We start from the raw sequence: 12,968 nt of genomic DNA on the forward strand, positions 1-12,968 counted from the left end.
TAACTTCAGCAATAAATAATGACATAAAAAAACCCCAACATATTGCCAGAAGAGAGCGTCGTAAAAATTAGACATGAAATTAAGCTACACGATAACAGAAAAAAAATTAACAAATGCAAAAAGACGAGCAAACGAGAACATTGACGTCAGAATTAAAAAAAGAAACAAAAAAGAAACAAAAAAACACCTGTAAGTCAGTAAGGTGCTAGCAATAGATCTCCAAAATCCATCATAATCTGTCTTTATTCTCTTGTTCTGTTTTTTTAATTTCCAATAAAAAAATAAATAACATGATGAAAGTAATTTCTGAGTAAGGAGGAGTCCCTAATACAAGATCTGAGGGAGGTGTTTTCTATTTGACTGACAGCTTCCCGTGGTCAAATATTCATGCGACTGAAGAGAAACACCATCCAGAGAGACCAGACGTCTAATCTAACAACATTTTCTCCCCGTCTAAACAAATGTTCCTGTGCACATCATTTTTTATCTCCAGGCGTTCCCTGGCAAAAGAATACAAATTATTATTTTTTTTGTCATGTTGCTACAGCAGTGAAATCAAATCAAATGGTCTGTCTATACAAGAAGAGGATTTAACAAAATCAACAGAAACTTGGGTTTTCTGTACAATATTGACCTGCAAAGCACAACGGCTATGATGTAATAAAATATGTAAACATATTTGTTGTTTTTTGACACAGTCGTCTGTGACAACAGATAGAATCACACTTGTTCACACTGGAGTTAAGTCTTTAGCCTGGATGTTTTTTGTCCTTTTTTTTAAGACTGCGACAATTAAATCTCCGCCAGACACAAATTATGATAATGTGTTTTTTTTTGCCCCAGCATCTCAGGAAACGTAACGAAAATTGGACCAAAAATAAGAAAGTGAAAGGAAAAGAAAAACTGCTATCAGAGATTTAAAATTCAGAGAAATAACAATATATTGTGCATTTTTGCCTGGTGGATCCACTCTTGCACGCTTGAACACCACCCGGAATTTGGATGCCATGCATAGCAGTCCAATCCTTAGCTGAGACGTGAGGGATGGAGAGAGAAATATTGAGATACATTACTGTATCACATCCTGCTGAGCGGTCACTGAGCACTGCCTTAGTCAAATCTGACTGGACATCATCTTTCAAAACAAACACCCAAATTCAATAAATAAATAAATTACTAAGAAATTAATAAATAAAAAAACAAACAAAAATAAAAAGACAGCTTTAAGTACACATATACTTTAGCTCATATCGCATCCATGAAAGCTACATTTAATGAAACCGCTTGTAATGTGAAATCATGTTTTGACTTCCAACTTTTCCCCGACAATCATAGTTTCTTGAGGTCCCTCACTTACACAGATGCCAGCACCACGTCACATACACCTCACATGCATGCTCAGAATGGCCAAAATGACAGTGATCGTATTTTACAGGGTTACAATGGACAAGGTCATTAGAACTCCAAGGATCACACACCTCTTGACAGTCACTTGGGGTTCGTGTGGATGTTATTCACACGGCCAAATGTCTCCAGCAGGGACTCCTGAAAAATATCCACGCTGAGTCCCGGTGAAGTTGTACTGCATTGTCTCTCTGTAATGCTTACAATAGTAAGTGTGCTTCCATAAGCCAAAGTTCTTTTGTAAATGTTTCAGTGACTCAGCAAGTCTTGAGTTCTCAAGAGATTGTATCCTTTTTAAATCACAGTTGCCAATATGGTACTGTCAAAATGTTTATAACTTTGTTCCAAACAGTTTATTTTTCTATGTGTTGGGAAATGACTTCTGATTTCTATACATAATATTCCTTGTCCTTGTCTTTCGGTCTCTTGCTACTGGCGCTGCCTTTGGCGCTGCCGCTGGGTATTTTATCCTTCACCACAGCGCCATTGGTTTGCGCCGAGTTGCTGATGTAGTTGCGCGTCTCGTCCACCTGGTAGGAACCCTCGTCCCTGTTCCTGTACTTGTACATGGCGTAGAGGAGGATGAGGATGCAGAGGGCGGCGGCTGAGACAATGCCCACCACCATGCCCGTGGTACTGCTGGATTCCCGGATCACCTCTGAGGCCCCCGGGGGCACCCGCCGCACCACGCCGGGAACTGTGGGCAGGGCGGCTGGCACTGTGCGCAGCATGGGCGAGGTGATGAAAGGGCCCCGTGGCTTGGTGCCGTCCAGATCGAAGGACGTGGGCAGGGGCAGCAGGACTATGTCCGGCTGTGGGGGTTTTACCTCGCGGTTGTTCATTTTCCCGGCGGGCAGCTTGGGTGGCGTGTCCGAGGGGACCGCCGGCGTGCCCCGGGGGTCGGGCAGAGGCGAGGTGGGTGTAGTCCTACCTGCCTCAGAGGCTTTGCTAGGCCTCAAGTCCTTGGCCTCCCACTTGGGTGCGAGGGCTTTGTAGCCGCCTTCATAGGCCGATGTGGTCAAGATCTTATCTGTTACCAGGGAGAAGGTGGTGTAAAAATCTTCATCGTCAGTCGGGGGCAGGCTAGAGTCGAAAGCTTCGCCAGAGCCAAACCCCGAAATCACCATGCCATCATCATCATCATCATCACCATCATCACCACCATCACCATCATCACAATCATCGCTGCCTCGGTCCGACAAGCAAGGTACCCCCGCCTCAGTGGCCATGGCCAAGGATTCTTTGGTGGTCTCAATAATGGTGAGGACGGGGCGGAGGGTTGGGGGGAGGGGGATGAAGGGAGAACGGGTGGATACAGAAGGGATGTCTATGGGGTCCTCGACTAGCACGGGGATGACTAGCTCCCCTCCTGAAAAATGAAACAGAGAAACAAACACCAGTCAGAGGGCAGCAAGTCTACCATCGGCAAATCAAGAAGCAGCCAAACACCAAAAGAACTGGTAACCAAAGAACGGATAACGCAAAGCTCAACATAGGGAGGAAATGAACTGAGGAGAAACAAAGAAAGAAAGAACAGAAAATACCGTACCAGTGCAAAAACAATGAAACTCAGAACCAAACAAGACCCAAACTGAAAGAAAACAACAGCCATAAAGAAAGTTTACATTGCATCAAAAGGCTTTGAGGGATGCACAAGGGTGAGCCACATTAAACTGACTCCACATATTAACTCCTATATGCTGTATCAGGACTACATTTATACTGCACTGTAAAGTAGCCATGGTTATTATATGTTCCATGTGCTGCATAGTCCACAACAGACTATGGTTGTGTATAAAAAAGTGTGAATTATGTGTGATGCCACACACATTGTGGCCCTATATTTAGTTCTATCCGATAATGCAGCACATTTCTCCACATAAATGACTAGTTCAGGCTTTTAAGAGGCTTGTTTCATTTATCTTCAAGCGTAAATCCTTTTTGGTCCGTTCAAACACTGAGCACCAAAAGATGCGCTCTGTGGATAAAAAGAAGCAGAGGGTATTAGCATGTGTTTGCAATTCAAGAGCGAGCCAGTGGGGCCTGAAAGCAAGTCTAACTAAGTCTGAAATGAGAAACTGTTTGTAAGGTGTTTGCTCAGAGAAGCACTTTTTTTTTTAACCCCGTTGACCTTTTTTTAGACAACTAAAAAAAAGGGAAAGGCAGTGTTTTTGGACTCCGAAGTCCCAAAAAAACATTACCTGGAGCCTCTTAAAAACCTGATTGGCACTTCTAGGTGTATCCGAGGGTCAGACACTGATCTACAAAAAGGAAACTGTACCAGCAAAAAGCCACTGCTCACGAGTCTTAAAAAAATGGAGGGAACTTTTCTTCCCTCAGCATTAGTGGGCTCCCCCTGTTAGCCCTAGCCTCTTGCCTTTTGACCCCTACAGTCACCACGATGGCACAAAGTCACCGGGCAGTTCAACGACACATGAATGTTTGCTGACTTGTAGTCTTTGGTGTGAGTATCTCGCTTGTAACAGCGTGTGGTATAACTCTTTTATTCACAGTGTGCTTGAAAATATTCCACATCCACTCATACTTAATCCATTTAGGAACACTTGACGCTTTATTAGCTAAACCCGTTGTTTGACCACTACAAAGAATTTGAAACATTCATTTGCCCATTGAAGCTGCTTATCCTCTTGCCAAAGTGGCTTGTTTGTACATTGCAAAGGCTCACAAACAGGGCACTATAAAGAGATGCAAACCTTTTTTTCTTTTTGGAACAATAAAGAAAAAAGAACACAACAGAAAACGAAGGAAAACCGAAAATAATAATTAAGGCATTGCAAAAAAGAGTTCAGAGTTAGAGCAAACATCGTAAAAACAAAACCATTCACAAAGTAAAGCCACAGATAGAGCTATCCAGAAAGGGATTAGTAAGAAGTACGTAGAAAAAACAGGTAAAAACAAAGTCAGCTCGAGAAAATCATAAAAGCCTACTAAAAAAAATAAATGAAAAAAACAGTTTTCAAAAGGAAGAAAGCATACCATCAGTTTTGTCAACTTACATCAACAAATTGCCCGCATGATTTTGGCAGGAAGAAAAAAAAAATTTACAAAAGAAAGTTGTGTAAGAATGCCTTTGGACAAGTTAGGTTAGTTTTTTTTTTTTTAAGCAATTTCTGATTAATTAGTATATATTTCTCTTTTTAGACAGGATGGTACAGGGAGGCAACAACACATACATCCACACATCATGACATGAAAAATAATCTTCACCATTCTGTTCAGGATATCTTCTTTTTTTTTCTTTTTTTTCTCGATAAGTCATTTAATTTTGTATAAAAAGAAAACTGTATATCTATAATTCTTGCTTCGATAGATAAGTCTCTCCATAAATATCTACAGCCTGATTAGATGACTCTTTATGTTTTTTTTTCTTCTTTAACTTCATCAGCAATGAACAAACGGATGACTGTACATATCTTAGAATCTCTACGTAAAGGGGTTTGGGGAGGAGGGAGTGTGAGACGGGGGTGGGGGGGTGGGACCTATGAACATACTAGGAAGGAAATGACATAGATGGGGGTGAACGTGTACATCAGTTGCCATGTCCATGTAAAGGCGGCACGAAGCGGTCGGGCGGCATTAGAGCTTTTGGCTGTAAGGAAGGGATGGGGATATACAAACAATGAGCATATACATGCCCATCTACAAAAGAGAACAGCACTCTCAACACTGACAGTTTTACAGACCCTAAGCTGCAACTTCTTTGCCATGCACAAAATCAATCGACTCGTTCTTTGATTAAATCCAAATTTCAATCAGAGATAGCTATTAAATCACAGGAAAATATTAGAGATCAGCATAGAAACAGTTTGGAACAGTTCTCACAGATAGTGGTGAGGGTCTACTTTGGAGGAGTCTTCTCTTTTTTCTCTATGAGGAAGGAATTTAAAAGCTGCGTGGTTTTGATACCCAATCGTAAAGACCTTCTGTTGTTTATGAAATGGTAATTAATTCATAGAGAAAAGAGGAAGTTTCAATCTAATTAGGGTGGGGGAGGAGAAATCATCAAAACATTGGCAATAGTGATCCTTAGCAAAATTAGCAGTTAAAATTTGAACATTTCCAGAAAAGAAACATAGAGATACACATATATGTGCGTTAACATATATGTACAAAAAAAGACAAAATAAAACAGATTAGCAAGCAAGAAAGAAAGGCAATAAATTTCTCACACTATCAAAGATGAACAACCAGAAAGCACACACTGAGGCAGACAAAGAGAGGGGGGGACAGTTTATAGGCAAAGTGTCACCACCTTCGTTCTAACTAATAATAAATACTTTATTATTAGTTACGTCAATGCATTTCTCTTGTTAGTATTTTTAAAACACAGGACAGGGCGTGCAGTCTGGATGTACGTCAGAGAAAAGAGAGGTCAATCAGACACGGTTTCAGTTTTGGATTTTTAGTTCCACTATAAGAAGTTGGGTTAATGCATGCTTAAGTAAGTTGCATTTAGGGAGAGTAATAATACAATAACAATACAGCAAGCTGTGGGACAGGTAGGGGGGGAGGGGCTTAAGAAGGGGGTCAGAGGTCAGTAAAAAAGGTCACTGCCACCAAGGGCTGTGGGATATTTTCTCAGGCAAAGAAACCATTCATCAGCAGTTAGCAGAGGGGAAGAAAGGTGCACCATGGGATGATATACAACCAACATTATGTGGCATTTAGGCCCTCTGCATTCGCTAATTAATCAAGAGGGGAAGTAGAGTCATAATTAATGAGCTACTTTTTATTAAATGTTCAGATGCTTTGTGTTATGTGCATAACCAACAGCCTTCGTTTGACAGATAAACACCGTGTTGGGGAGGAGTTCCACAAGAGGGCTCAGGGTGGCGAGTTTTTAATTTGTGTCTCTGGCGAGTTAAAGCAGATGTGAGAGGCACATCTGGTTTTGGTTGCTCGTCTGCAGGCTGGTTACAGAAACTTCATTCATTAAGCAAAAGCGGGTCTATGAGTTAAGCATTATTGAGAAAATATGGCATCTGTCACACTGTGTTATACGCTGACGTCTTAAATGTGAGTTTTCCCGAATGTCCGACCACACTGCAGAGAAAGCGCTGATGTCTGACACGACTGCTCATGTTGCATAGCTGAGATAACATTCTAACAACGGAGCCGAACTCCTGGCCTTATTAAACAAACAACGCCAGCACAGAGTAAGTGATTTCATCCGAGGATTTATTTATCCAAACCCTTGTTGTCTCGGCCTTGTTTGCATCCTTTCACCCCATTCTTGGCTAACAGCTTCCGGCGACTGTTAGCTTTTTGCGCTATGTCAACAAAAAACGCTTGGATGGGAGGGGGGAACCGCTGCAGTGAAAGGGTCACCAGTAACGTCAGTGCAGAGGACCTTGATGTTTTGGTAAACACTTTAATCCTGTGTAAGCTCTTGCACAAGCGTTGCACTTCTGAAGCAGACAAACACAGCGTTTTCTAATGGGTTTGCTTAACCAGACTGCGTTTGTTTTCCGCACTCGTCAAGATGGATGGGGATTTTATTCTAAGCCTCTGCCGCCCTGGCAAATAATTCTCCACTCCGCTAGACCTACAGCCAGTTACTCTTGTTTTCTTTCTTTTTTTAAGCAAAAGGAAGTCAGGGCTTCAGATTAACAAGTGTTTCTTTTGCGCCGGTGCCCGCTGGCTAGCCTTTGCATCAATGAGAAACACTGATCCTATCTCTTTAAACCACAAAAACAAGAGCATGAAGCAAACTAAACATCCGTCCTGGTAAATCTGCTGCATGCCTGTGCTGGCTTTTGAGAGGAATTAAGTAAAAATAGTATTAAGAAAATATATTACTTCTAAATGGCTGATTGACTGGCTACCTCAGCAGCTTGGAGGCAACAGATGCAGAAATCTCAGAGCAGCACTTTCCCTTCATTTCCCCCCACTCCCTCCCTCTCCTCTACTCCTGGCCTGATCCCCGTGTCCATCCACCGTTTGCTGAGGCTTCCGAACGGAGATGAATTCTGATGGTGTGTCAGGGATTTGACGACGCTACACCATAAAGGCGGAAAGCCGGTGCACCAGCACCGACCACGGATGAACTGAGTCAATGGGATTTCGACGCTGCAAATTGTGGGTGAGTCAGTGGTTTGGGGACCCTGAAATCCCATTGTGGCTGCGCGCATTGTGCCCAGAGACCTGCTGTAGCAGATTCATTCACCTCTACCCACCACAGGTAGGGAGCTGATTACCAGGGAGCCAGCAAAACACAGATTCTCAGCGTGGACACACTTAAAAGGACATGCCAGGGATTATACTGGTACCCTGTGCAATGGCTGAGCTATCTAGAAACATGTACCTTAAAAGGCTTAGCACTTTACCCTGCCATTAAATTATCTTATCTTGCCTGTGCACACCCGTGCCAAGGGAGGTCTAGTTTCTCACTGAAGGACAGTTCCGTTCCATCTTAAAAGTTGAACGATGTTATGTTTACAACTTCGGCAAACGGACAGGTCTGCCCTGTCAGGATGCATGAACTACCTCTGGCTGGAAGAGGGACTCTCTTCCGGGGGCGTCCCGAAGCCACGGCGCATGGCAGATAGCTCTTAATCCGTCATCATGAGGCTGGGTGCAGTCTGGCGTATTAAATTGGCATCTCCAGCAGGCGTGGCGACTCGCCCCCTGTCAGCCGGTCGATTTGCTGTACAGCCATTAGGCTGCACCTCTGCACTCGGCGGACATGTGTCAGCTGAATAACCTTTAAACTGATCTGAGGTCTGTGTTGAAGTGACAGCCGGCCCAATGAGGCTTGACGGAAGCCATAGCTGATGCCACAAGAAAAGCCAGTGATCCGTCCCTATCACTACTTCATTCTGTACCCTACATGTGTCGGGGCTCTTCATACGCAGCAATGAAGGAATCCCACAACATTACATCCACGCCTCCAGTCTAACATTCATTTGAGCCACAAGGAGACATCTATAAATATGTTACATCTGTTTGATCTGTGCTCCACTTCATCAAAAGGCTGATAGGGTAATGGCGCATGCAGGACCATTTATGGCCCTTTTATTAAATACACAATCTTTTTACGATCTATTCGACGCTTACACAGAGTGCAACAGTTAGCCTGTTAGCAGAGATTTGTGGGAGGCTGTAATTTGTTGAAACTGATTGAAACAACCTACCTGTATGTTTATGCTCAGTATACATTCTTAGAGTGCAGCGAAAAGTAAGAGTGAGTGTGGGTACACAAAGCATGCGCCTATCCACAGAAGTTTGTGTCCTATCTCCTACCAACAGTCAAGGTTTGTGATGATATGGTGATAATCTTCCCCTATACCTAAACCTGATTTTTTTGGCACAACACAACATTGACATGTGTGAGCAAACTGTTGCTTATTTACACATCCAGCAGACATTAGCATTCAGTTGGAGTCGGGCTTTCTGGCCACCTGATGAATGTAAGTCCAATATTTACTCTCTTTTTAGGTCTGTTATGGGCTTCACCAACTCCTTAAGAAAATATCTTGCTCTTTAGCTGCTAAATGCTCCACTATGTCCACTAGCTAGTGGCTAACTTTGTCTGTTAGTTGTTGTGGTGCTGGTCAGGTAGCATACGGTGGTTTTTAAAAGCTTTTTTATGTGGAAAACTGCTGCTGACAAAGCTGTGGGCCGTAAAAACAAACAAAACAATGAGCTAAAAGAGGCTAAAACACTCTGTAGAGCTGAGGGGAACTGCAGAGTCGGGTGATAATTCTCTGTGACTCCTTTCATATTACACTCAGTCATTTGATCCATCGTCATTAGAGCAGCTTTAACCAACTGACTTAAGTGGCCTAAACTTAACCAAACCTTAAACATAGAGGTGGCAGATGTTGTTTGTAAATGTTGCTGGCACTGGTACAGTGAAATATACCTTTCTCGCGGCAGACATATTGAATTGCTGTAGAAGGAAAAAAACACTAATAACAATAATGATGGCTCCATTCCATTTGTGTGTTCCAGGGCCCAGGGACCTATCTCCCTGACACAACTTACCGGCACCACAAGAGTAAATAGCACAAAGCCTTCATCATTATTATTGTTATTAGCAGTAAAACCTGTGCTTTTTCTGCTATGACAAGTCAAAATGCCTGCTGTGCTGACATCTATCACTCTGCTTTTCAGCATTTTTTGCATTGGTTAGTATAAGTTGGACTTTTTACATGAGCTTGTTATGAGTCTACATCTGGTCTAAATAATATTATGTCTTATAGGATTTGTAGCAACTTGTAGGCGCTGTATGTACAAAACAAACATGTCAAACATTCTGATTTGCATGTGTGGATTTGTGAAAATCATTTGCATCAATTACTAAAATATAATTACATATTAATCACAAATTTGCTGCAATTACACGGTAATGACAAGCTGCAACACTTTTAATCGGTTAATCACTGTGAAATGAATCATAAATTGACGTGGTATTTGCTGTTCTCTAAATGGAGCATCACATATTTTTCATTAGTGATTTCCAGGTAGTGGAAAGCTTTTTCTAGCTGGTGAATGCCTGCATAGAGAGATACTTTAATTGTCAGTTTAACTGTTAATAGTTACGCGGTCAAGAATCTCGCCTCACACACTCCTTCTTTGCCCTCTTGTGGAACTCACGGGGGATAAAGGGAAAAGGTAAGGTTTAACAGTTTTATTGAACACACAGACAACACAACCACGAGACGACCACGTACAGCAGACAAGACTGAGGCTGGCAGACACAGACGGAGCACTGACAGAGACAGCAGGCACAAGCACAAACACAAGACGGCTGCTGTGGGGAACAGCGGTGGCAGGACCACCGCTGCAGCCCCAAACACACACACATACACACACACACACACACACACGCAGACATGTAGTAGAAGCCAGCTTGGGGGGTTAGCCTGAGACTTATGGGTGGAGAAGAAGCAGCACACAAAATGGATGCCAATCATATCCATGCAGAAGCGGGGGAGTTTGGGGGGGAGAGGATTATTAGTTAGTCTATAGAGCTGTGGTACAGTCCAGTACAGTGTGCATGCCACAAAAGCCTTCTACTTGGAGCAACAGATAGAATAGAAAAACAGATATACTTTGTGGCAATAAAAGTCTTTTTATGCCATCTGCATTCAAAACAGACATGTATATGCAGAAAGGCTAAAAGAAAGAAGGTGGGTGAGTCGGGATGGAGGGGAGGGGAGGGGTGGGGGTTTAACGCTCGGGAGGGGAGACGGGGAGTCATTCTTTCACACACAACTTTCTTGAGACAGAATGGGGTTGCCTGCACAAGGCCAAAAAAAGGATGATGGCAAGAAAAGATTTTGTTGCCGTTCATTTCCCTATGTTGTATCGAAAATGGGAGGGGGGGAGGATGTTTCTTTAGAAGCCATATGGCACAAAAAAGATAAATAAATAAACACAAACTTGATGAGGAGGAGAACTTTGAATTTTCCAACCACCAAAAGTTCATGCGGCACAAGATGAGGCAAAAACGGGAGGAGTGGCTCTATCCTTGCTTGGAGGATGGACGACGGATGATGAGGAGGACAAAAAAAAAAAACTAAACAACAACCACAACAAAACAAGAAAATAAAAAAATCACCCCACTCAAACCCACCCCCACCCCCCGGCCCCCAAAGGAAAGCAAAAACAAAACGGTCAAATCTTAAGCAACCCAGCAGCTGGGTCCAAAATCGATACAGAAGAGAGATGTTCATGTGTGCATCACAGGAGGAAAAAAAACCCCAACAAAATGCAACAGAAAAAGAAACCAACATCATGTCATGCAACTGTTCATACGACTGGAAGCGGGGCAAGGAATGAGGATATGAATTTCTGTGTCAACATGGTGAAATGTACAGTATGTATGAGTGTGTATGACTACATATGTTGCCACTATATGAGGGGAGGGTACCATGTTCTCTTAGTAAAAACTTCTTACACTACGCTTTGTTCCACTTTGAGAATACTTGGGTTTGAGGCTCTAATAGGAAACGAAAAAACAAAAAAATAGTCCATTCAATTTCAATAATCTCTTCATTTAAGCAACTCATGCTTCTTGATAAAGAACCTAAATACTGCGCGGACGCACGGAGAAAATGGCTTTTTCTTCACATCAAAAAGCCATAAGCACAAGGACCCAAATGTGGTCATAATTTTCAAGGAAACAAATGCTATTACAGCGCGATAACGCTTCAAAGTAAATGAGTTACTATCACAGATATGGGGAAAACGGTAAAATTACTTGTGGAATATCTACTGAAGTACATGGCAAGACCTCATTTCCCAGAGAAATAAATAAATGTCCGATTATCTGTTGCGTTCTCAGAGCAGAGATAAAGTGAAAGGGCAAGGCATTGTTTCAACTTGGGTTCATTATTAGCAGTGAAAAGTGGGCATATGCTCGGTGCTAAACGGAGCCATATTTAGCCAGATTAACGCGGCATCAATTAGTCTGCCGTGATGGCGTTTTGAAGGACAGTGAAGCAATCAAATAGCCTGAGCTGTTAATGATTTCCAGAGTGCCTAAGGGGAGATAGTCTTTACATATTGAGCCAGTTTCAGTAGAGCTCCCACTCCTCCTGGTTTACTCCACGCTGTTAGGATGTACGCCAGCTGCTCCCAGGCTTGTGCGTGATTGACAGCTGCTCGTTCAAAAGTCGTCCAAACCCAAGTTGCCTCAAAATAACCACTCCTTTTAAATATGCGGTTTTTATTTCCAGCTCTGTTTTCATTTTCAAACTCCACTGAGTGAGTGTCTTATCACTTTGATCCAATCACAAAGTGATATGAGTTATATATGTGTGTGTGTGTGTGTAAAGGGAGGAGGGAAGAGAGACGATGCGCACAGAAATTCGAGGATATCTGTTCTCTATTAGAATGTTTCAGGTAAGGCAAGCCTCCGACGAAGGAAACAGAGGTACAAACAAGAGAAGAAGAAGAAGGAAGGAGAAGGGAGGAAGAGGCTCTGTTGCAGTTAGTCTGCTACATATCACAGTATCTATGCTGAAAGCATCTTTGTTCTCGAAAGAATCTCAAAATGTATCCTCTGTCAAGAGAGACGCACACACACGCACAGCAAGAGGAAATCAACCATGTACAGGACAGATACATTTTGAAGCATCAGTGCGGGCGACATGGGGCTTGATACTAATTTCGTACTTTGTTGAGTAAAGTTTTGCTCTCGACCGAATGCTGAGAGAACAAAATTAGTATCAACGCTTCCTCATGTCTGCAACCAGTGGCCCCATAGCTAAGTGTAACTTGTTTTAGAGATGAAAGGTATGAGCTGTAACTACAGTGGCTGGCTATAAGATTACTTATTTACAGTTAAAGTTAGAACTGTAACTTCCTACAGAGAGCATGCTAAGGTTATAGGAACTTGAGTCTTACTGCTTTCATCTGTCTCCAAAGAGTTCTTTAAACTTTAGATATACACTGAGAACCCCTCACACTAGTGTATATTTCTCACAGTGGCTACTTTTCGGAGGGCTTTTTTTTTTTTTTTTTAAAGTTACACTTGAAGCTCTCATGGGACATGATGCTAAGAGGAGAGGCTCCTCGGTAGCAAATCAAAGAAA

At 42.5% G+C, this 12,968-nt stretch overlaps 1 protein-coding gene across 2 annotated transcripts in view; it reads right to left on the bottom strand.

Moving 5' to 3' along the window:
* Positions 1 to 1,793: 1,793 nt before the first annotated feature.
* Positions 1,794 to 12,968, bottom strand: part of LOC139302277 (neurexin-3b) — a 256,861-nt gene continuing 245,686 nt past the window's right edge. The window contains exon 24 of one of the 2 annotated variants that reach the window (XM_070925931.1): positions 1,794 to 2,773. In XM_070925931.1, coding sequence (XP_070782032.1) covers positions 1,794 to 2,773 — 980 coding nt within the window. The remainder of the gene's footprint in view (positions 2,774 to 12,968) is intronic. The other variant, XM_070925932.1, reaches the window with a different exon arrangement.

The sequence above is a fragment of the Enoplosus armatus genome, chromosome 19 (genome assembly GCF_043641665.1).
Source record: "Enoplosus armatus isolate fEnoArm2 chromosome 19, fEnoArm2.hap1, whole genome shotgun sequence".
Classification (NCBI taxonomy): Eukaryota; Metazoa; Chordata; class Actinopteri; order Centrarchiformes; family Enoplosidae; genus Enoplosus; species Enoplosus armatus.